The sequence below is a fragment of the Pantherophis guttatus genome, chromosome 2, assembly GCF_059756535.1.
Source record: "Pantherophis guttatus breed Tessera chromosome 2, ASM5975653v1, whole genome shotgun sequence".
Lineage (NCBI taxonomy): Eukaryota > Metazoa > Chordata > Lepidosauria > Squamata > Colubridae > Pantherophis > Pantherophis guttatus.
Genome location: NC_142064.1, coordinates 110,360,949 through 110,386,617, shown reverse-complemented (window position 1 = coordinate 110,386,617; position 25,669 = coordinate 110,360,949). Strand labels below are relative to the sequence as shown.

Genomic DNA, 25,669 nt, shown 5'->3' with positions numbered 1-25,669 from the left:
TGAGGAACCTTTGGAATTCGACGCTGCTGGGGAACTACCCGCCCCCCCCATGGGGGGGGGGGGCTGGGCTGCAGCCGCTGCTTGAGCTCCAGCAGACTGTGCTCTCTCTGGCCGAGCTCTAGAAATCTCTTCTAGGCATGCAGAGGCCTCTGCTTCCCCCCCCGGGTGTTCAGTCTCCCACCGCGCAGGCAATGCATACCTTTCACGGGCTTTCCAATTTTCAAAAGCTTCTTTCAAGAGATGCAGAGCCTGGGTCAGCAGGAGGTAGTCTTTATCCTTTTCCTGCCAGGCAGCCTCTCCATGCCAGTGTCTGTTAGCTGTCACCCCAGGGGGGATCTCCGGAGCTTCCATCCTTCCCACATCCAGCAACCACTTGGCTCTGACTGGCTTTTCTTCAAGCTGTAATTCAGACATCCACTCCGAGGCTTCCAAGCTGCTGTGGGACTGGGGAGGAGTGGACCCAGCAACTCCCATTGGTCACTGCCTTGGTTAGATATTCTTTGCTCAGCCCCCACAGTAGAGTTTTCTCTGGAATGGTGGCTGTTAAAGCAATTCTTGCTTAATGTCAGATGTGCCTCCATTCAAAACTCAAGAAAGAAAAACCCCAACTCCATGTTTGTAGAGAAAGGTACTTTTACTGAGCATGAACTGAACGCAATGAAAAGAAAGCAAAAACTGAGGCAATAGGCACGAAAATTACATATTGAAAGCATTCCCAAATCCCTCCCCACAGGGACCCCAGCTGAATGTCCAATCTCCAACTCTTGTAGATGTCATGTGAGGGCATCTTCAGATGGTGCCGTCTATCTGGTATGCCAGAACGGTTGACCTTGACTGGCTATCAGCACTCCCTTCAGCTGTGCCGAAGAAGATATTCCTCCCTTTCACAAGACATCTCCACCAGCTCAGTTCCCCCCTCCCAAATACTTAAATCTCCCCCCTTCCGTTACTATGGCAGCCGATAGCAAGCAATCAAGCATCATAGAAGCTGACATAATCTGCCTAGAGGGAAAGATGGATAGATGACTGGTGACTTTCTGGCTGCTCCCACAAGGTCCTGCAATCTTCAAGATTCCTCTTCCCAGGTAGGTCTATGGTTTCCAAAAGTCAGCTAGGATCATTCTTAAGTGGCTTCCATTCAGATCCAGGGAACAGTGCTGCCAAATAAACAACTTTGACAGCAAAATCAACAGATAGTCTACAGCAGAGAAAAATTCTCCTACTGTTCCACAAGCATTTTGTGGGAGGAGCCCCCAATAGCAATAAGCATTTAGCTTTATATACAGCCTCATAGTGCTTCACAGCCCACTCTAAGTGGTTTACAGAGTCAGCATATTGCCCGCAACAATCTACCGACCTCGGAAGGATGGAAGGCTGAGTCAACCTTGAGCCAGTGAGAAAAGAACTGCTGGTAGTCGGTCGAATTAGCATGCAATTCTGCATTCCAGCCACTGCACCACCACTGATCCAAGATGATATTAAGAAACAAACATGGATATTTGATCCAGGACGAATTAGGACGAATTAGTGTTAGTTTTTGGGAAGATTTGGGGTAGATAAGAAATCATGGTAAACTTTCTATGAGTTGAATACAATACTAGTTTGTTAACTGAGAATTTTGAAATTTTACTCTTGCCTTTTTTTTGTTCTACCTATTAACTATTTTGTCAGTAATATAGTAGATAGATGACAGGTTAATAATTTGCAAATAAAATTAGAAGTTGAAAAATTTTGGGGGGCTGTTTCGCAAGGGGTGGGAAACTAATGTTGTAATATGTTTATCAATATTCAACTAGGGCTGATAATATGTATGTATTTTTGTTTTTTAATGCACCTTTTTAATTTTGGTTTGTTTGTGTTAAATTTTTTTGGTAGTTATGTATTTTAACTTTTTTAAATAAAAAACAAAATTACACACACACACACACACACACACACACACACACACACACAAAAGAGCAGCGACAGAACCTTGAGGCACTTCCCTGTATACTTCCCTCTATATAGATTTAGGACCACATGTTGAGTGCTGTTGGTCAGCCAGTTTCGAATCCACGTGGTATTGATGCTGTCTAACTCACATTTTTCTATCTTACTAAATAGTAGGGTGTAGTCTACTTTATAAAACACCTTACTGAAGTCCAAGTAAATTATGTATACCACATTTGCTGGTCCACTAATTTAGTCATTTTATTAAAAATGCAATAAGATATGTTTGGTATGAACTATTTTTGACAAGCTCCACATTGGTTTTTGGATATAATTTTGCTTGCCTCTAGGACATGTGCAGATTCGTTGTTTCATTATCTTTTTCAGGATCCTCCCAGGTATTGATGTCAGGCAGATTGTGTCAGAGTATATTCATGAACTGGAATAGAGCATAGCAACAGGTCAGCCAATGAGGGCTGTTTGGTAACTGAATCATAGTATTTGTTGTATGGGACCATAAGAGACAATTTGGAGCCTGGGTGTGGCTTAACTGTTCTCTTTATAAGCTTGAGGGTACTAGCTTCTCTCTCCTCCATTTTGCCTTCTCCATTTTTGTGCTTCCATTTTATGTACTTGCTATTTCTCTTCTCTACAACGTGGAAAGACCTACAAGGGAATTATATGCCTTATGTGTTGTTATGTATATAAAGACATTTGAATCCTGCTGAATGGTCTGATTGTGTGTGCTGCAACAAATTCTGACAGATTGGTGTGTAGTTTCCCGGATCCATTTTTCCCCCTTTTTTGGAGAGGGGAATCATGTCAGCTCTTTTCCACTCCTCGGGTAGTTCTCTGGTGCTTCAGGATCTTTGAAAGATATGGTTCAGTGGTTCTGAAATCATCTTCCTGCTCCTTTAAAACCCTGGGATGTAATCCATCTGGACCTCGTGATTTGAACTCATCTAGAATGGATAGGTGTTCACTTACAATTATCTTACCTGTTGATTTGATTTGAGTCCAGTACTGCTTTCAGTTTTCCTGGGTCCGTTTCGACTCCCTCGTTTGATACTCGGTAGCCCAGGTAGTCCAGGAAAGTCTTATGAAACTCGCATTTGGACAGCTTCTCATAGAGTTTCATGACCAGGAGTTTTTTTAGAAGCTGCCGTACCAGCTTAATATGTTCTAGCATCTCGCTGAATATGAGAATGTAACCCAGGTAAACTAGGACACTCTTGTACAGGTGCTCACGCAGCACCTCATTGATAAGCTGAATGAAGATGGCAGGAGCTTCCTGGAGTCCAAATGCCATGACCTTGAACTGGAAGCTGCCTAATGGGCAGTTGAAGGCGGTCTTCCATTCACCTCCCTCCTTAACCCTGTAATAGGCTTCTCTCAGGTCTAGCTTGGTGAATACTTTGCCCTTGGCTAGGTGATTTATCATGTCTTTCATTAGGGGGAGAGGGTAGGTATTCTCCATGCATATGGCATTAAATTCATGGAAGTCCACACAGAGCCTCATCCCCCCATCTTTCTTTTTTTTGAACAGCACTGGGGCTGCCACTTTAGATTTGACAGGTTGGATGAAGTCCCTCGCCAAATTGGCATTGATGTACTTTCTTAATTCATCCATCTCTTTAGGGGTCATGGAGTACATCTTGGCAGCCAGGCGGAGCATCCACGGCGGCTGTGGCCCCCTCTCCCCGACCAGGGCTGCTTTGGGGGCTGAAGCGGTTGAGCTTCGACCTGAGGGGGAAGATGTAGTGGGCTGATGCCTATTTTTAGTTTTCAGTAAACATCCTCCCACGTGATGGCTGGACCCCATTTATCCAGCCAAGCGAGGCCTAGGATGAGCAACTCTGTCATCTTTGGGGCTACCATGAAACATATGAGTTCCCAGTAGTGTCTCATCTCCAGTCTCATGAGCTCGGTGACTAAAGTGGCTGGGGCTCCGCCTATTAGTGTCCCATCAACTTGCTCGAAGCGTTTGGGGCACCCCAGGGGTTTTGTGTCTATCCTTGGCTTCTGGACAGTAAGGAGGCTAATTAGGCACCTGGTACATCCAGTCTCTATGATGGTGTCTATGTCCTCGTGGGCCCCTGTTCTGGGTATCACTATGCGGAACTTTATGGAAAAGGGGTGGAAGGCTTCACTTACCATTGGATCCTCTTCGCTGGCCTCGCTGCTCTCGCTGGTGGTACTTGGAGAGGGTTCCAGAGCTGGAGTTTCTCCCCCTTTTGGAGATGGTGGAGGAACCTCAACAGCTTGCTGGGCAGGTTTTCCTTTGTCCAGCAGTCTCCGTGGAGTTTTCTTCACTTTAGTGGCTGCTGGAGTCCAGAGTTGAGGGATGGGGGCCGGTGCCAGGCACTCTGACTCTTGGTGGCCTTGCTGGCCACACTTGAAGCACTTGATCGTGGCTGTGGGGGTCAGCTTTGGCTCTCCGACCGGTTTTGTGGGGGCTCGACGTCCCAGGGATCGCTTAGGGGTTTTTTCCAGAGTAGGTTTCTGGTGAGGGTGGATCTCGAGGTCTATGGCCACTGCCATCCGGTACCAATCCTGTATGCAATCAGGGATGCCTCTGAAAGCACAAGCTGGCCTGAGGTCCTGATCCAGGGCCTCTTTGAATTGGTGGAAGAAGAGGTGTTCTGGCCACTCTCTTAGTTTTCCCGCCACCCTTTGGAATTCCCAGACAAACTCCTTCACGTGTTGGCCCCTCTGCTTCAGGTCCTTGATCTCGGCCTTGGCTTCTCCTCTATGGGCTGTATCCTCTAATCGGGTCCTTAATAGCTGCATGAATTCGTTGGCGTCCTCTAGTTCTGGGGCTACTTCATCGTGTAATTGGGCTATCCATTCAGCTGCTTCTCCTTCCATCATATTGTCGGCAATCACCAAGATTATCTCCTGATCCGATTGGTACGGATCCCCATAGCGGTCAAGGTGGGACCAGATCCAGTTCAGGAAGTATGCCAGCTTCTCTGGGGTTCTGTCGAAAGTAGCTCTGAACTGTGGGGGAGAGGCAGCTGGTGGTACCGGTGGCAGAGCAGGGGCTGGCTGCAGAGCTGGGGCTGGCATCCACTGGCACTGCACCCACCCCTGGCTTGGGTAAAATGCCCATCCAGGGTGAATTTGGTCTGCAGGGGTCAGTCGGAGGGATGGCAGCCCTTGGATCTCCCTCCGCACCTTCTGGCTGGAATGGCCCAGAGGCCCCAGCTGCTGGCTGCCGACAGTTCCCAGTGGAGCTGTCATCCCAGTAGACCAGATCCATTGAGGAAGGTTTGGGTGCGATCCGCTTTGGGCAAAGTGGAACGAGGCAAACGCTCCACTCTGGATGGTCGTGCTCCCTTTTTCGGGGAAGGTGAACGTGGGCTGAGCCAAGGCCCATCCGGGCTGGCTGCTTGGAGGGAGTTGAGCGATGCTGCACACGTTGAGCTGACTGAATCTCTCCAGGACGCCAGCTAACAATTGGCTTTGAGACGGCGGTGGGAGACCTCACTCCCTGGACTCGCTGAGCTTGAGGGGTCTTGTTGCTCTCCACTCGAAGACTGTGGTGCACTCTGCCCGGCCCAATGCAATCTGGGTTTTCTGGAGTGTCGGCCCGCTAGTCAACTCTTGTGGTGGTGGGATTCCCACAGCGTTGCCCCATTGGGAAGGATCCAGCTGCGCGATCTACCAGGGCACCAGCTCTTTGGATCGGTGCCCCACCCATGCTCTGCCTACGTAGAATCTACCTCGGCCACCACACTTGCCAAGGGGGAGTAGATAATTCCAAGGATGATCTCTGAACTAGCCTTGGTGGCTCCCTTCATGGTTGTTGTCTTCTCTTCCATCTTCCCTGAGTCTTTGCACTACCCGGTAGACCGGGAATGCGCTCAGGACCCCGGACAGCGGCCCCGCGGAATGGGGAGCTGATTTAAGAGAAGATTTGGATTAATGCCAGCATTCCAAGTAACACTCCCAACAGAATCAAAACTCCGAGGCAGGCATCTTCCTCAAAGCATGAATTTATTAGAGATGTCATATTGGCACATCTGGGGAAACCCAAATCTAAAAGCCCCGGGTTTTCCCCACCCAAAGTAAAGTCAAAGTTCCTTTCCTCCATCCACATGTGCATCATATGGTCCAATCAGGTCACTGTCCCAACTGCAGTTGACTTACAGTCTTGCCTCCCCAGGTGCAGGCTGAACGTCCTTGACTCCCAAGGGAAAAATGTTACGACTAGACACCCTACACTATCTTCACCTCCCCACTTCCATTCCCTCAGCTTGCCCATCCACCGGTGTGGCAGCCCTGAAGACTCCCATTAAAAATGGCTTCAGGGCTGACAAGAATTGCTTAACTCATTTTTTGCATCAGTCTTCACGCAAAAAAAAACTATAGCCCAACCAAACCTCAACTATAAAAGGCAAACTAGAAATAAAAATTAAAATAAGCAAGAAAATAATTAGAGAACACCTATCTGATCTTGACAAATATAAATCACTGGGACCTGATGGATTACATCCCAAGGCTCTGAAGGAGTGGCAGATGTTTATCTCAGAACCATTGTTTCATATCTTTCAAAAATCCCGAGATACCAGAGAATTACCTAAGGATTGGAAAAGAGCTGATGTGGTTCCCATCTTAAAAAAAAAAAAAAGTGGGAGGAACTAGATCCAGGAAACTATAGATCAATCAGTCTAACATCAATACCTGGGAAGACAATGGAAAAGATAATCAAAAATAGATCTGCGAACATCTAGAAACAAAGTTATAACTAAAAGCCAACATTGGTTTGTTAAAAACAGATCGTACCAAACCAATCTTATATCATTCTGCTTGCTCCTGGCACATTTCATGTATTTGGTTAACATACATATGCTTCAGTTCATAGTAATAGTGAGTCACCAATTAACATTAGGATCAAGACTACATTAGATGAAAATAGAATAACGTAACAGAAAAAAGTATTACTTCTACCTATTCTAAGGTGAGATAATCTTAAATTAAGAATCTTTTTCTTTCCAGATAAAATAATGATTCTACCTTTTTGTCATCTAGGTGATTTCTGGCCCTCTAAATTTGAAAAACTAATACAGGCAGGCAGGATCATCTTACCCTGGACATGTTTTGGCCTTAGGAATAGGAAGCATCTGATACTATAGGTTGCTTGTAACTTCCTCTGGAAATATGTATTAAAAGCTGAAGCCATATATACCTGTTTAGAATAGTTTTTTAGAAACTAAGAAATGGTTCAGCAGAAAGTGCTTTAATATAGATCATATGAATAGTTGATATATAAAAGAAATATGCAGGTCAGATTAGTCTTGGGCATTTCAGCAAAATGCTGTGGATATAGAATGCTTAGGCTTCAGCAAGGCTTTTTACAAAGTAGATCACAACCTACTTCTTAGTAAATTAGAAAAATGTGGGATAGACAGCATCACCACCAGATGGATTTGTAACTGGCTGCCAAACCATACTCAACGAGTTGAGCAAGCAATGCGGTACCACAAGGTTCCGTCTAGGGAGCACTACTCTTTAATATCTGACTTTTATGAGGGACTATCAAATTTGCAGATGATACTAAGCTGGCTCTGAATCCAAAAAGATTTTGATAGACTTGAACAATGGGCTCTATTCCACAAAATGAAATTTAAAGTGGAGAAAAGCAATACTTAGGCAGGAAAAAAATAAAGGTACAAATACAGATTAGGCAAAATTTGGCTCAAAAATTGTAACTGTGAGAGGGATCTTGGAGTCCTAGTGGGTGATCACTTAAATATGAGTTAGCAGTGTGCTGCATCAGCCAAAAAACCTAATACAATCCTTGGTTATATAAACAGAGGCACTGTGTGCACAATTATTAGGCAAGTGAGTATTTTGATCATATCATTTTTATGCATTTTTTCACCTCCCAAGCTGTATAAACTCGAATACTTACTGAATAAAAATGTATCAGGTGATGCGTATTTGTGTAATGAGGAAGGGTGTGGCCTAAGAAGATCAACACCCTATATCTTTTTTTTTTAACTCAAGTTTTTTTATTTTATATTGTTTATACATCTCGATGCGTGAATAGTGTGATATCTGGGTATCATACATTTCAGTACAATAAATAATGTTATTACTCCTAGTTATTACATTTCATTTTCATTGTTTCATATACAGATATCTTTTACAATCACCCTTCAGTTCTAAACCTTCCTTTTGTTCTTTCATATACCTTAATGTCAATATATCTATCTATATTTATTACTATTCCCCTCTTGTTTCTATCTCAATTTTATTTCGTTTTTTCCTTCTAATATTGCTATAATATTCAAAGACATGTTTTTTTTCAGTTTCTTTAGTTAACTCTTCACATCAATTTATATCAAAAATTCATCCTTCAATCTTTCATTACTCATTGCCTCAATATACACTCCCAGTACCAAACACAATCATTAATACATAATTCTATAATATAGAGTATAATTCTATTAATACACATGTATATTTAAATATATTCATTCATTATCTAATCACCCATTTTTAGTTCTAATATTTCACTGCTAATAATATTTTTATGCATCTTTAATATTTCAAATTCTAGTTAAACTTATTGTTTTGTTCTTATTCATACTTCTCCTTTCCCTTATTCCACTCTTCATATCTATTTTTATTTGAAATGTTATTCTAGTGTCCATTACACTACTTGTAAAATAATTAGCCAGCCTATGTAATTCTAATATTAATGCATATTTATACGTATTCATAAATAGGTATATTTATGAATAATTCCTTTCCTCCTCACCCCTCTTATCATCATCTCTTGCCTGCATCCAAACCTTTAATCTTATTTTCTTTTTGGTTTGCCTGCCATATTCATCCTTAAGTCTCTTACTCCTTCTACATCTATATCTGTTTTCTGTTTATGTAATCTAATTTTTTCTCCCTTCTCTACCCTTTCCCACTGTCTGGTTCCAAAACTATCTGCTCCTGGCCCCTTTTCTTTTCCCCAGCTCTCTTCCTGTTTCTCCTGTTCCCTTTTTATGTCTTTTGCAGTATGTTCCTCCTTTTTTAATTCCTTAACTGCTATTAGCTTTAATAATATCTTGTCCTTGTTGATTTCTTTCTGTTGGTTTCTCAGTGCTGCTTTTTCCTCTATTCCTTCTGGTGGTTCCATTCTTTCCTCATTGTCCTGGTCTTTGTCCATTATCACTTGTAGTATATTTTCCAGTTTTTGGTCTATACACTCAAATATTTCCTCAATCCTTTGAAACAACTCTATTCCCCTTTTCTTCTCTCACTTCCATCTTGTGTTGCATCTGTATTTAATAAGTTTCCTTTTTGGCTAATTGTCCAGGAATCATTAATTATTAATCATTAATTCAATACAAAACTTCCAAATCTTGTTTTAAATATTTTAAATGTCTCATCAATAATCAATCCAGTCAATTTAAATTCACCAGAGGGTTATCCACATCTCTTCAAGTCACTTTTATATGTTCAATAGTATTCAGGGGTCTCTTAGCTGAAATTCTTGTTTAATATTCAAATCACTAGTGGTCTTAGGGCAGATACTTATCCAGCAAATAGTTTCTGTCTCTTCAAATAGTTAGACAGTTCCCTTTTCATCAGCAGATGGCGCTCTCACTGCAGTCTGCTCAGCCTCTCTGCAATGTTATTAGTAAGTACGATTTAATTATTTTAAATTGTAAGTCCGGCAATTGAGCAATGGTAGAAAAATAAAATTTGGGATTGTAATTCTAGCGTTTTAAAAACGCCTCTTCAAACGTCTTTATATTTTGAGAATCCAAGTTTCTATTCATTTTAAAAAGTAGTTTTTTCCTCTTAAATCCTTCAGTATTTTTCCAAGTGCCTGGTACTCTACTTCAACAAATAGTTCTGAATATACTTCCCCCTTTTCTTGGGGTCCAATTTCAACAAAAAGTATTTTCTCACCCAGTTCACACCATTTAATTTCTCCGCTCCTGTACTATCTTAGTTTTTCAGACTGTCCCCGGCTTCATGGCAGCCATTTTGACTGCCGCTGTTCTTCGTCTTCGGATAAGGGGGCTTTCCGAGTCAGGGAGGAGAGATGCAGTTCTCCTTGACCTGCACGGTGGTCCCCCTTCGCCTCCCCTCCAGGGTAACTGTGGCCCCAATTTGGTGCCCTCTGATGTAGAGAGCTTGGAACGGGCCATGGTGCTCGTGGTTCCACTTTTGAAGACACCGGAAGTTCAGCCGGAAGCCCATCAACACTCTATATCAAGGTATGCATAATTATTAGGCAGATTCTTTTCCTCAGGCAAAATGGGCCAGAAAAGAGATTTAACTGACTTTAAAATTGTAAAAACCTTTCAGAGGAATGCAGGACTCTTGAAATTGCTATGATATTGGGGCATGATTACAGAATCATGAAACATTTTGTTGCAAATAGTCAACAGGGTCACAAGAAACGTGTTGAGAATGCAAATAGACTTCTGGTTTGGCGTCATGGGGAGACGGTTGTTGGATAGCGGGGCTCTGTGAATCCCGGGCGATACTTCTCTGTTAGGCAGCCCTAAGAGGCTAGAGTCACCTGGACATCTTGTTGACTATGAGAGAGCTTGATCCAAGCCACCCTCCCAACTAACGAAGAAGAGAGACAGCCATTATGGCTGGACCAAAGTTGGGGCAACCGAAGAAGAAATAAGATGGAGCGGTTTGTGAACAGAGGATTGGAACTGGGTGAGACAATTTTCAATTTATTTATTAGAGACCCACCCTAAATAAAAGAATTTTTGAAAGACTCCAAGCACTGAGAAAGCGGCGAATTAACACATGGAGATGAATTAAAGACCCAAAAGAGAAATGAAATTTTAATGGAAGAATATGAAGTTTTACAAGATAGAACGACTGAATTGAAATTTGTTGTACTGTGAAAAGTGATTTTAATTTGCTGGAAATATTGTCTGGCTGCCGGAGGAAATTGTATAAAGAAAATTGATTCTTTGAACTTTGACAATCAGCTGTGATAGCTTCCGCCTTGTTTTAATATTGGAACTTAGAGCTGGGATGCCACCTACTGGTGAAAGAAGTTATTATATGGTTGGAAAAGACCTTGAAAGAAAAAGTTAGGATTGATAAAGAAGAAAGGAAAGTCAGGATTGATAAGAAGGAAGGAAACAAAGTGAAAGGCAAATAATATCTGGAAAGCCATCTTTTTGTTTCTCTATCTACTTGTCTTTTGGTGGCTTGGGAGTAATTGGTGAGCCTTTGGAAATTTTTCAAAGTAGTGTGGATTATAAATAATAGGAATTGGCCTTGAAACTGAACAGCTGACTCTGTGAACGATTGAGACACAGGGAAATTTGATGGGCCATTCTGGACTATAAATACTATTTGATAAAATATTTTACGAAGTGAAAGAAAAAAAAATTAAACAAGACCTACATATTTGGATAATTTAGAGGGAGCAAAACAGCAGATTTGGAGGACTACAAACATTGTGGATTCTGAGAACAGTTCAGAGATTGAGCTAATTTTTCTAATATTGGCTTTTTGGTATTTTTGGATGTGGGACATTGGGATTTTGATGGATTACTGAGTAACTTCTAGCCCATTAAAATAAAATAAAATGTTACAACAAGGGAAAACAAATGCACTCCAAAAAGAAATACTAGTAATGCTTCAATGTATTCAGGAAACTATGACAAGGAACCATAGGAAGATGATGAAAATTATGCATGATACAGATGTGGGACTAGGAAACTCCCAGCAAATGACAATGAAGAATGAACCAAAAAATTGAGAAAATAGAGGAGAAACCAGAAGAAGCAGAGGAAAGAATAGAGGAGATAAATGAACAAATGATACAAGTTGATAAAGATACGAAAGAGATAGTAAAAATTCTTGAAATAGAGGAGGTAAATTATTTCACAAGAGGTCAAAGGATAGAAGAGGGCAAAGAGAAAATCTCCCAGAAGTGATGACAAGAGTTATTGATGGGTGTTTTAGAAATTAGACAGCGAGAGGCAGATGTGGAGGCAGAGGAAATACTTACTGTATTTTTGGGAGTATAAGATGTACCTTTTTCCCTCAAAAAAGAGGGTGAAAATCTGGGTGCATCTTATACACCGAATGTAGCCTCGCCCACCCGCTAGCCTCCACCCTTCGGAGGTTGTTGGCCTCCGCACCCGCATTTTCTGGCAGTTCCAAGCGGCAGGGATCCTCACTTCCACTCAGATTTTGATAACGAGCAGCACAAATCTTTTTATCCATTTAAAACAAACCCTATCACTCCATGCGCATTTAACTGGAGGGGGTGGGGTGGGTGGGAGATGATTTTCATGGGGGCAGAAGAGGGACTTGGCACCAAAAGCTCCACTCTTGAGACGCCCCCATCTTCCTACCTATAGCTGTAGGCATTGAAAGCCTGGCTTTCTCGCAGCAAGGCCCGATAGAGATGCAGCACTTCAGTCCTCCTGGACGCTGCCATCATGTAAACACGGTGCTTCCCAGCAAGCCCTCTGCGCCTTTGCTGCCTTGGTGAGAGCCTGATTTTGGAAGTGACCTGGGGAAGCATGGAGGTTGGGACTCGGTTGGCGAAGCGGGCGCTGTGCGGGGGGCGTAAGCCAAGACGCTGCCACCTGAAAACACTGTTGCCGTGATCTCTGCCGCCTGGAACTGCCCGAAAATGTGATGCTCTTTTTTTTGCCTCCTCATGCTCTGTTTTTGGAATTGGGGAGGAAAGTGTTTTTGGGTGGTTCCAGCCAGCAGAGATTGCGGCAACAGTGTTTTTGGGTGGCAACGCCTTGCCTTGCACCTCCTGCGCAGCACCGAAAACGTGATGCTCTTTTTCCTCCCCGATTCCAAACACAGGGCATAGAGTGATAGGATTTGTTTTAAACAGATAAAAAGATCTGTGCTACTTGTTATCAAAATCCGAGTGGAAGTGAGGATGCTGCTGATCCTGATGCTGGTAGGCAGAATTCTTTTTTTCTTGTTTTCCTCCCCCAAAATTAAGGTGCATCTTATAGTCCGGTGCATCTTATAGTCTGAAAAATAGTAGATTAAACATGAGTGATTTAAAGAGATACAAGATCCCAATGGAGAAGTATGGGAGACATCAAAAAATCAATAAGAGTTAAAATACTAAAAAAGGCAACAGATGATTAATAGATATAGAATACCATTTAATATGGGATTTGTTTTATTAAAGATTAGAAAATAGAGTTAGAAATTTGAAATTGGGAAAATATTATGCATACTGTCACATAATATATTTTACTATAATTACTATGTATATGTAAATGTTAGAAGTTGGAAGATTACTCAAAAAGTCAGTAAGAGTTGAAATACTAAAAAGGGCAAGAGATGATGGATAGATATAGAATATCTTTTAATATGGGATTTATTTTATTAAAAATTAGAAATTAGGAAAATATTATGTGTATTGTCACATAATATAACTTACTACAATTACTAAGTATATGTAAATGTTAAAAGTTGGAAGAGCACTACTATGTATACTTAAATAGTATTATTATTGTTATTAGTATTGTGTATAAAGGAAATTGACCCAGAGAATATACTGTTCACTAAGTAATTATGTATGCTAAAGAAAAAACTATAAAATTTTAAGAAAAGAAAAGGAAAAAAAAAGATGCAAATTAACTGCCAAAGATTTGAGAAGAAATCTACCAGGAACCCATTATCCTCCAGTGTTGTCATATTCCAGAACTACAACCTAACTGGAGTGCCCAGAAATACAAGATGTTCAGTACTCAGAGACATGGCCAAGGTAAGGCTGAAACCTGACCACCACTGAACAAGACACATAAGTTTACATGGAAGACTGGGCAAAGAAATAACTGAAGACAGATTTTTCAAAGTTTTTATGGACTGATGAGATGAGAGTGACTCTTGGCAGACAGATGGATGGGCCAGTGGCTGGATCAGTAATGGGCACAGAGCTCCATTTTGACTCCGATGCCAGCAAGGTCTGAGTGGGGTACTGGTATGGGCTGGTATTATTAAAGATGAGCTAGTTGGACCTTTTCCAGTTGAAGGTGCTTAAAATCAACTGCCAAACCTACTGCCACTTTTTAGAAGATACTTTCTTCAAGCAGTGGTACAGGAAGGAGTCTGCATCTTTCAAGAAGACCATGATTTTTATGCAGGACAATGCTCCATCGCATGCATCTAAATACTCCACTGTGTGGCTAGCCCAGTAAAGACCTTAAAGATGAAAGAATAATGACATGGCCCCCTTCCTCACCTGACCTAAACCCTATTGAGAACTTGTGGGCCCTTCTTAAACAGGAGATTTACAGTGAAGAAAAACAGTACACCGCTCTGATAGTGTCTGGGAGGCTATGGTTGCTGCTGCACAAAAAAATGATCATCAACAGATCAAGAAACTGATAGATTCCATGAATGAAAGGCTTATGACTGTTATTGAAGAGAAGGAGCTCATGTTCAGAAAATGTCCCAGTGCTAATTTGTGAGCAAAGAAAAAGTGCCAAAGTAGTTGATTGTTAAGAAAACAGAGGAAGGAAGGTCTTATTAAAAGTGTGTCTACAGATACATATACATTTTTTCTCTATTAGATTAGAGGGTTCATTGTTGATGTGGTTGCTTTGCCTAGCATTATGCATTCAATCATTCAAGCCTTGGTCATCTCACATTTGGACTACTGCAATGTGCTCTACATAGGGCTGCCCTTAAAGAGCATTTGGAGGTTTCAGCTGGTGTAGTGTGGCGGTGTGGGCAGTCTTTGGGAGCCCCTAGAAGGATCCATATTACACTGCTGTTCTATGAGTTGCACTGACTGCCAGTTTACTTCTGAGTGCAATTCAATTTGTTGGTTATTACCTATAAAGCCTGCATAGCATGGATCCAGCTTACTTGAGGAACCATTTCACCCCTCTGAGACTGGCCCACTCCACCCATGCTGGCAGGAGAGGGGGGGTTGGCATGCTGCGGATTCCATCTGTCAAGGAATTCCAGCTGACAGGATCCAGGAGAAGCCTTTTCTGCCATGGACCTGGCCCTTTGGAAGATCTTGCCCCCTGAGATGAGATTGATTCCTACTCTCCTAATCTTCCACAAGAGTCTGAAAACTTGGCTCTGCTAGTTGGCTTGCAGTCTTAATGGGGGAGTACCACACTGGAAGTGGTTGATTGACTAATAGCAGCTCCCACCTGTCCCCACATACATTCTGCTCCTTTCCTCCCCATTTTTTAGTCTTTGTTATAATCTAAATAATCGTGTCCTCCATAATTTGTGGTGCGAATTATGGAGGACATGAGGCCTGACTTCCGGAGGCCCATGTTAAGGCCTTCTGTTGTGGATAAAGTCGAGCTGACTGAGGGGAGGCTAAGGACAGATTGTATACGATCGCATTCAGAAACAGAGTTATGGATTTTGAAGGACCATCCTCTTGCACGGACATGTCCACTCTCCTCGCTGGACGGGGGGGGTTGGACCGTCCGATTGGTATGGGGCGGGGGAAATAGGGGTGGGGAAAGATAGGACTCCGAAGGGAACAGAGGGTTATTCTATTGTTACGGTGATTGGGAGGGGCAGGTATGGTGGGAGAAGAAGGTCTGGCCGCACCTGGGGGGCATGCACCCGCTACCTTCAGAAGGTTGCCGGTCCCGACCCTTATTACCCTTCTCGCAGTCCGGGTGATAAGGGTTCACAGGGTTCGGGACTTAGGCTGGTTTTGTTCAATGCCCGGTCCATGGTAAATAAGGCCCCGCTCATTTACGATCTTATTCAGGAGGAGAATGAGGACTTAGCCTGCATCACGGAGACCTGGTTGGGCCAAGAAGGGGGCACCTCAGTCTCTGAACTGTGCCCACCAGGCTTCCGGGTGCTTCACCAGCCTAGGGCCCAGGGTAGAGGCAGTGGAGTGGCGGTTGTGGTTAAAGAGAGCCTCAGACCTCGAGTGGTCACTGCTCCTCAGATAGGCAGGTGTGAGTCCCTCTGCTTGAGGTTGGGTTCAGGGGTTCAGATGGGTCTGTTGCTTACATACCTGCCTCCCAGCTTTGTAGCTTCAGCCCTGCCTGAGCTGCTCGAAGTGATAGCCGGGTTGGCGGTTGAATTCCCCAAGCTTATGGTTCTGGGGGATTTCAACTTGCCTTCTCTCGGCGGATCATCGGAGTTGGCTCAGGAGTTCTTGGCCTCTATGGCAACCTTGGACCTGACCCAGGTAATTCAGGACCCAACTCATAGCGGGGGACACACGCTTGACCTGTTTTTTGTCTCTGGGCAGTGGCTTAATGACCTGCATATGGAGGATATAGCCACCTATCCCTTATCATTTTCTCCTTCGACTGGACTTTCTGACCGCTACTTCCCTCCGCAGGGAGGCGGGACCGATTAAATGGTTCCGTCCCAGGAGCCTGATGGATCCTAAATGATTCCAGATGGAACTTGGGACTTTTCCTGTTTCCCTTGCATACAGCTCAGCCGAGGCTCTGGTAGAGGCCTGGGATAAGGCGGCTGCCGGGGCCTTGGACCGAACTGTGCCTTTACGGCCTTTGACCCAGAGCGGATCCCGGGTTGCCCCTTGGTTTACTGAGGAGCTCCGGGAGATGAAGCGCCGGAAAAGACGCCTAGAGTGCTGCTGGAGAACTAGCAAATCCGAATCTGATCGAATACAGTTAAGTCATATTCAGTCCTACCTAGTGGCAATAAAAGCGGCAAAATGCTCACACTTTTCTGCTCTTATTACATCCGCAGACAATTACCCGGCCGCCCTGTTTAGGGTGACTTGCTCCCTTCTTAATGTGGGAGTGAGAGATGATCCTTTGCAGGGTAAGGCTGAAGAATTTGCTCAATACTTACAGGATAAAATCACTCAAATTCGGGAGGGCCTGGACTCTGACTGGGCAGGGTCCGTTGAGTTAATAGGGACTGGTCCTGACATGTTATCTGATGATATGGACTGGATTGTGGGTAGATTGAGCACTGCCACATGTCTGTTGGACCCATGTCCCTCCTAGTTGGTCTCGACTTCCCGAGAGGTTACTCGAGGCTGGGTTCGGGCAGTAATTAATGCCTCGTTGAGAGAGGGAATCTTTCCTTCTGCCTTGAAGGAGGCGGTGGTGAGACCCCCTCCTCAAGAAGCCTGCCTTGGATCCGGCTCTCTTTAAGAACTATCGCCCAGTTTCTAACCTTTGCCTTATGGTGAAGGCAGTTGAAAGTGCGGTGGTGCGTCAGCTCCCACAATTCCTGGATGAAGCGGATTACCTGGACCTGTTTCAGTCCGGCTTCAGGCCCGGTCACAGCACGGAAACGGCATTGGTCGCGTTGATAGATGATCTCTGGCGTGCCCGGGATAGGGGTTACTCCTCTGTTCTGGTCTTACTTGACCTCTCAGCGGCTTTTGATACCATCGACCATGGTATCTTACTGCGACGGCTAAGGGGGTTGGGAGTGGGAGGCACTGTTTTTCAGTGGTTCTACTACTACCTCTCAGGTCGTACACAGTTTGTGCTGGCAGGGGAGCAGAGGTCGACCCCTAGGCCCCTACCTTGTGGGGTGACGCAGGGGTCGGTTCTCTCGCCTCTCCTGTTCAACATATACATGAAGCCACTGGGTGAGATCATCCGGGGATTCGGGGTGCGGTATCATCAATATGCTGATGATACCCAACTTTTCATCTCCACCCCGCATCACCCCAACAATACCCTTGACGTGATGTCCCGATGCTTGGAGGCCATATGGGTCTGGATGGGGACGAACAGACTTAGACTCAACCCCGACAAGACCGAGTGGCTGTGGTTACCGGCACCCCGTTTTGTCCACTATGTTCCATCGCTATCCCTGGGGGGGAGGTGTTGACCCCCTCAGAGAAGGTACGCAATTTGGGAGTCCTCCTGGACCTACGGCTTAGTTTGGAAGATCATTTGACTGTCGTAGCCAGGGGGACCTTTGTCCAGGTGCACCTGGTTCGCCAATTGCGCCCCTTTCTGGACCAAGATGCCTTACACACAGTTGCTCATGCCCTCATCACCTCTCGTTTGGACTACTGTGATGCACTTTACATGGGGCTGCCCTTGAGGAGCACTCAGAGACTTCAACTGGTGCAGAATGTGGCTGCGTGGGTTGTCATGGGGTGCCTCGGTACTCCCATGTTACACCACTCCTTTGTGGTCTGCATTGGCTCCCGGTTGATTTCTGAGTGCAATTCAAGGTGCTGGTGATCACATTTAAAGCCCTACGTGGCCTAGGACCAGAGTATTTGCGAGACCACCTCCTGCCACCGGTCGCCTTCCATCGCCCGGTTCGCTCCCACAGAGTTGGCCTCCTCAGGGTACCTTCGGCTAGACAATGTTGACTGGTGACCCGTAGGGGGAGAGTCTTCTCTGTGGGAGCCCCTACCCTCTGGAATATGTTACCTCTGGAGCTCCGGATAATCCCCGATATCCGAACCTTTTGCTGGGCCTTGAAGATCTGGCTCTTCCAACGGGTGGGCCTGGGTTGACTCTAAACTGATTTTGTAGCTTTTTAAATTCTTAAATCTTAAATTTGAATTGGCATTCCCATGTTTAACCTTATTTATTGGATATTCTGTTTTAATTTGTCTTTTATCTTTTGTATTCTCTGTTTCTTATTGTTCTTTATTGAAAAAGTTTTCAAATACAAATTTTTCCCCCTTTTTTTCCCCTCTCCCTCCCCCTCCCTAACCCCCCCTCCCCACCCATCCCCCCCTGTGACTTCTTCATAACAAAAAAAAAAACCTAATTCATAACAGATTACTTACTCCCTCCTCTAGATATTGACCTTTACTTACTAAAAATATTATTAATATTATAACATCCCCCTTTATCCATACATATCAAAAAAGAGAAAAGAAAGGAAAAAAAAAGACATTATACTATGACATTATAAAATAACTTCTCCACTTTAAAACTATACGATAAGTCCTACTTTAACATTTAATCTTCTATATATATTACTATAACATTCCAAAGCGGCCTTCCCCATAAAATCTAGTTTAACATTTATTCCACTCTATCCATTTCCTCCACTCCCCTAAATATAACACTTAAAAATCCCTTTTCTTAGACTAATCAATCTACTAAATAGCTTATTCACCCACTATCATGCAAAATTGCCATACACAACATTTCTTAACATCTTTGATTCACTGCCCACACTTCTTAAAAATATATGTCTATATTTTCCATTATATCTAAATAAAAAAAAAGAAAAGACAATGACTTTAAATTTATAATCCATATAGTATCTTCTTTGAGGTCTTTCCACTGGATTGGTAGAACCAACATCCATAATCGGGTAACATAGCTTACTGGTGCAACAGTTTATTCAGGATCTTCAATCATATCTGCCCCCATCAGTAGTAAATATCTTCTTATATGTATAAAAGTAAAAACAACCACCCGAGTAACATTATAATTATATTCCATATAGTAATAATTGTGGGTTTCATCAGGATTATTAATTCCCATCATCGTAGTGGGTAACAACCCGATCTTCTGCATGCCCCAGCATAATTCTCTTGCCTTGTGATTCAAGATAATATAATATGTTTATCAACACAAAAAGAAATTCCAAAATGGATAATTCAAATCCATCAGTTTAAGGCTCGTTTCACGTCCCCAGATTACGGCCATGCAGAGATCTGCCACAAACCTCAGGATGATATTAACCAATACGTCGCCTCTTCTGTGTTTACACATAATCGTTCATATTTTAAAATCACTGGCTTCACTGTTGCCTGATTAGAAATTTCTGTTTTTATGCCACCTATTTCTTTTTTTCTTTTCTTTTTGTGGGTTTGGTTTCCATCCTGGTTCCCTTTCTATAAAGTGTGTATCATCTGGTCGGTTTTTATTCTGCTTTGTAGATTGGTCTTGTTGGTTTTGCTTTTGTATCTCATATTTCTTTTTTATCCCTTGTATATCCCCTAATTGGTTTCCATGTTTATCCTTGCCTTGATAAGTCATCACATTAAGATTAGATGCCTCTTCTCTCAAATTTGTAGATAGTCCAGCTGGGGTATCCAATAAATCCAAAGGCAATTCATCTGGTACAGTCTCTGTAATTCGATATTTTACCTTTATTTCCGGCTCCTTCTGCTTATCCTGTATTATACCTGGAGATGTTAAGTTCATTTTCAACCTATTTTGATAAAATTCTTCCGCTCTTTCAACAGTATTTAGCTGATATCTTTCTCCTTGGTATCTAAATATAATACCCACTGGGGCGTCCCACCTGTAGGAGATATTTCTCTTTTTTAACTCATTCACCAGAAAACCAAATTTCTTCCTTTCCATCAATATCTTAGGTGGGAGTTCCTTGTAAATCCAAATCTTTCTTCCATACAATTGCAAATTAGAATTGAAGGAGTTTTGAACGATATTATTCCTAATTTCCTTATCTGTAAAATAAATCACCACATCTCTAGGCCATTGCCTTTGCTTAGCAATCCAGGAGTTGATTCGATAAACTCTGTCGATCCTACAAAACACTTCGTCAGGTTGAACCTTTAGAATCCCAGCTAGAAATTCAGAAGATATTTTCCTTAAATCATCTCTATTATTTTCCTGCAAACCTCTTAATCTTATCGCATATTCTGTAAAATTATATTGTACCATTAAAATCTCTTTTTCAATCTTCTGTTGCAGATTTTCTGCATTACCATACTTTTGATCAGCATCCATTTTAGGTTTTTCTTCTAAGCTATTATCCTGAGTGTTTGTCAAATCATTTTCAATTTTTTGAATTCTATTGTCCAATTTATCTTGAATTTCTTCCATTTTAGACTCTAGTACAGTAGTATTTGTGTCCAACTGTTTCATAAATCCTGTAAAACCATTAACCACTTTTGAGAGTTTTTTCTCCAAAAAATCAAACTTAGATTTCACCAATTCTTTAATTTCCTGCTTAAATTTTTCAAATTGCTGATTCACAATCTCCTCCCTTCTTTCAATCTCCTCTATAAAAAATTCTATTATATTAAAGTCAGGTTTCTGAGACTGAAGAATTAAGACTTGTTCCTTTAAGTTGTTGGTGGGGGGATCCCCCCCCTTCTTGTTTATCTGACTTTATGAGTCTCAGTGCCATGTTTCCGCCCAGGCAGGCTTTGTTAAAAAAAAAAGCAAGAAAGAAAAAAAAAAAAAAGGGACTTCTTTCCAATCAACAACAATATCAGGTCTCCAAGGGAAAAAAAAAGAGAAAAAGACACAGGAGCAAAGTTTTGTCTACAAATGTAGCCAGTGGTATTTATTCCGCTACATTGTAGTAATAGAAAACAGAAAGACTTTCCCTTTCAGCCTCTCCTCCAGCCAACGCCATTTTAAAAGGCTTCTTTTTTTTTTCCTCTTTCTTTTCCTCCTCTCTCTTAAGTAATTTTTTTTTTTTAAAAAAAATCAGTAAAATACTTGCGGTTCAATATTACAGGTCCAGCTCACATTTTCTTTGAGTAGTCTGTTAAATTTGCAGGCTTGCTTTTGACGCCTGGCTCTGCATCAGCAGAGGTCTCCCAAAGCCCGGAGCGGCGGCTGGGGATACGGGGCATCTCATCCGCTCCGTCCCAAAAGTAAAAAAAAAAACTTTTGGGACTCCGCAGAGAGTTCTACCCACCCCTGCCGGCTCTATCTCCGTTTCCTCATGGAAATGGAGTTTTTTCGAGCCGCCATTCCGTTGTGAAGGCAGCTCTAACAGGCGATGGAAGCTGACGATCCCAAAGGAACGTCTGGCAGCGGCAAACAGCAACCCGGAAGTCTCTGTTTCTTATTGTTGTGAGCTGCCCTGAGTCCTTCGGGAGAAGGGCGGCATGCAAATCCAATAAATCAATAAATCAATAAATCAATAATCTGTATTTTCATTGTTATTTTGTAGTTTTTATACATTGGTGTGTGTGTGTGTGTGTGTGTGTGTGTGTGTGTGTGTGTGTACAAACACATACATATATACAACATCAAAATAAAAACATATACTGTATGTCAGTTGCCCAGAGTCACCCTGCATGAGACAGGCAGCAAAAAAATTTAATAAATAAAATTATAAGATGCTGCAGGTAAAAAAGGCCAGAATTCTTGAATGTTTCTAAAACTGTAAACTCTCTGAACTGAACCTAGAATAGTAGAAGTCCTTGATTTTTCTGACTGCTTAGAGTTAAAATAGCTGGCATTAATTCCCAGTTGATTCTATTTTTAGAGCCTTGGTAGTACAGGGGTTTAAGGCACCCTGTTATTAAGCTTATTAAGACCAGCTGCCTGCAATTACTGCAGGGTTCGAATCTCGCCAAGGCTCAAGGTTGACTCAGCCTTCCATCCTTTCTAAGGTAGGTGAAATGAGGACCCAGTTTGTGGGGGCAATAAGCTGACTTTGTATAAATATACAAAAGGATGAAGGCTATTGCTGAGCACATTGTAAGCCGCCCTGAGTCTTCGGAGAAGGGCGGCATATAAATCAAATAAAAAAAAAAAAAAAAAAGTTTAGCTTCTCCAGGAACCCTTTGGGGTGACAATAACAAACTCTTTGTAAGAATAGAATTGATAAGAAACATTCCATCTTACTGCATGATATGTGAACTCTATCGGGTTAAACTATATCCATTCCATTAAGAAAAAAAGTATGTGTGTTTTTGTGGGTCTGGATCTGGGTGTGATTGTATTTTTATTGGTCAACAACCAAAATAAAGTTCTATTAGTTTTCAGTAGATGTCATAGAAAGTTGGCTTTTGATAACAACTTAAAAAATTAGAGTTTTATGTTAAGATTAAGATAAATTTGCCACTAACTGGAGATACTTTCTTTTTAATCTTTCTGACAATAACTTAACATTTTTTATAGAAAGGTGCCAACAGAAATTGATTCAATACCTAAAAGCATCTCTGAACATTCTTAATTGCTTAGTGCAGGAGTGTCAAAATGGCGGCCTGTGGGTCGGATGTGTCACGCGCAGGTCACGCTCACCCCAACTCCGCAAAGGGAAAAAACATCATGTTACGTCACGTGACAGCAACGTGACACTGCGAATTTGACACCTGTGACAGTGAGATTTCCACGATTTACCACATCTTGAAAAAATGATCATTACCTCATTTATTTTTCTGCAGAATGGTCCAACAGTTTGCAGTTGATTTTGAGAAGAGAATTGAAGGGTCAGGAGACCAAGTGGATACACTAGAACTCTCAGGTGGAGCCCGAATAAATCGCATTTTTCATGAGAGATTCCCCTTTGAGTTAGTCAAGGTAAAGTGCTAAAAACTATTCTCTTTAGTGGAATGTATATATGATTTTCAAATATGTTGTTCACCAAGATTGAATCTGGATTTCATGCTGTTTGATTTTAGCTAACCTTGATAACAAACCCATTTCAATGTTATTCTGTGCATAGAAAGAAGAATTTATTTTTGTTGGAAATGTTTTGGAAACATCCTGGCAGTAAGAATGTCAACAAAATATGTATGTTTGTCTTTCTGTTAAAGTCTGAGTATGATGCAGAGGCATTTGTCTATATTAAGAGGTACATGAGTGGAAGCAGGGGTGGATTCTACTTACCTTTACTACTGGTTTGCAACTGGTGTGCGCACGCATGTGCAAATCATCCATGATGACATCATGGCGGGTGGGTGGAGCCTCCCGCCGGTTTTACTACCGGTTCTATAGAACCGGACCGAACCAGGAGCAACCCACCATTGAGTGGAAGGAATATATTCTTAAAAATACTTTGTGTGTTATTTAACCAGTCTATACTGTATATCTAATACTTACAGAGTTCTTTTTATAATGCTTTAAAGTGGTAGTATAAAGAGGAATTCTTAGATATGTCTAATTTTGGCTGATTTAAGAATTTCCAGTTTTCACTTGTCTATATTACTAGAATCTGAAGTCTAGTTTACAACGATTTACAACAATAAAAATATAGAAATGCAGTTAAAAACACTTCTTCTTCTCCTTCTTCTTCTTCTTCTTCTTCTTCTTCTTCTTCTTCTTCTTCTTCTTCTTCTTCTTCTTCCTCTTCCTCTTCCTCTTCCTCTTCCTCTTCCTCTTCCTCTTCCTCTTCCTCTTCCTCTTCTTCTTCTTCTTCTTCTTCTTCTTCTTCTTCTTCTTCTTCTTCCATATCCGTCACCGGACATTGGCGATCATGTTGGCAATCCTATTTTTGTCAACAGCCGTATGAAAAAGTGCTGCTGAGTTTTGTCCAAACCAGTCCCTTAGCTTTTGAAGCCATGATGTTCTTCTTCTGCCTGGACCTTGTTTGCCTTCAATCTTTCCCTGGAGGATTAAGTGAAGGATGCTGTATTTTTCTGGGTGTCGCATCACATGTCCAAAATATTCTAACTTTCACTTTTTAATGGCTTTGATTATTTCCCTTTGCTTTCCCAAGCGGCTTATCACCTTCTCATTTGTGATTTTGTTAACCCAGCTTATACATAACAGTTGTCTGTAAATCCACATTTCAAATGCTTCTAGTTTCTTCAAATGGTTTTCTGTCAGAGACCAACTCTCTACTCCGTAGAGCAGGATAGAAAAGATATAACATCTGACAAGCCTGATTTTCAGTCTTAGGCTTATGTCGTGACTGCAGAAGACCTTTTTCATTTTGAAGAATGCTGTTCGAGCTTTCTCTATCCTTGTCTTTACTTCACTGATCATGTCCCAGCTTTCATGTAAATTAAAACTAAGGTACGTGATCCTTTCAACTTTTTCTAATGGTATTCCTTCTGAATTTATCCGTGGTAAATTAATCGGTTATTTGCTGATGATCATGATCTTGGTTTTTGAGGTGTTAAGCTTCAAGCCATATTTTTCAGATATTTCTGAGACCTTTGATAAGGAGTTGAAGGTTTTCATGCTTACTGGCAAGCAGAACTGTATCATCAGCATATCTTAAATTGTTGATCTGAACACCATTTACTTTGAGGTCAGCATCAATGTTTTCCAGTGCTTCATTGAAAATTGATTCAGAGTAGATATTAAATAACAGCGGAGACAGCGGAGTACAGCCCTGTCTGACCCCTCTTCATATTTCTGCATCATCTGAGTATTTTTGGCCTAGTCTTACAGCTGACTTTGTATAAAAAAAGAACACCGCTTGGGGGGGCCCGAAAGCCCTACTAAGCAGATATATACAAGAGTATGAAGGCTATTGCTTACCACATTGTAAGCCGCCCTGAGTCTCCGGAGAAGGGCAGCATATAAATTGAACCAATAAATAAATAAATAAATAAATAAATTTGCTACCTGATGCCAATATAGATTCTTTATGACAAAGACACTACAGAAGATTGAAATTAAAACAGCCATCCTTTGAGCCATAAGACTGGCTTTCAAAAGCCCTTTGGAATAAAGTTGCTTCAGTTGTCATTTTGTCCTAAGCCTAGACTTCTTGGTTGGCATAGGTTGGATATGTTCAGAGCAATTCATCTTCTTTGTAAAACTAGGACTAGGACTTTGTTTAACAGAATATCTTCCCAGCAGGCTACCTTTAGACCAGGGGTGAAATGTAAAATTTGTTACTACTGGTTCTGTGGGCATGGCTTGGTGGTGGGGGTAATGTGACTGGGTGGGCGTGGCCAACTTTTTTTAAAAAAAAACTTTTCAAAGCATTTTTTCTAATGCTTTGAAAAGCCTCTGCCACTCAGGAAACTCAGCTGGGTTCGTCAGAGAGGCTTTTTTAAAAATACCTCTTTGCCGATCAGGAAACACAGCTGGGATCGTCAGAGACTTTTCAAAGCATTTTTTAAATCACCTCTTCGGCCAAGAGGTTGCAGAAAAAAATGCTTTGAAAAGCCTCTGATGATTCCAGC

The 25,669-nt window shown here is 42.1% G+C and overlaps 1 protein-coding gene across 18 annotated transcripts in view; it reads left to right on the top strand.

Moving 5' to 3' along the window:
• The window catches only part of DNM2 (dynamin 2), a 218,497-nt gene that overhangs the window by 85,366 nt on the left and 107,462 nt on the right, over positions 1-25,669 (top strand). For all 18 annotated transcript variants that reach the window (XM_034437866.3, XM_034437865.3, XM_034437863.3 and 15 more), the window contains exon 8: positions 22,973-23,108. In XM_034437866.3, the coding sequence (XP_034293757.1) occupies positions 22,973-23,108 (136 nt within the window). The remainder of the gene's footprint in view (positions 1-22,972; positions 23,109-25,669) is intronic.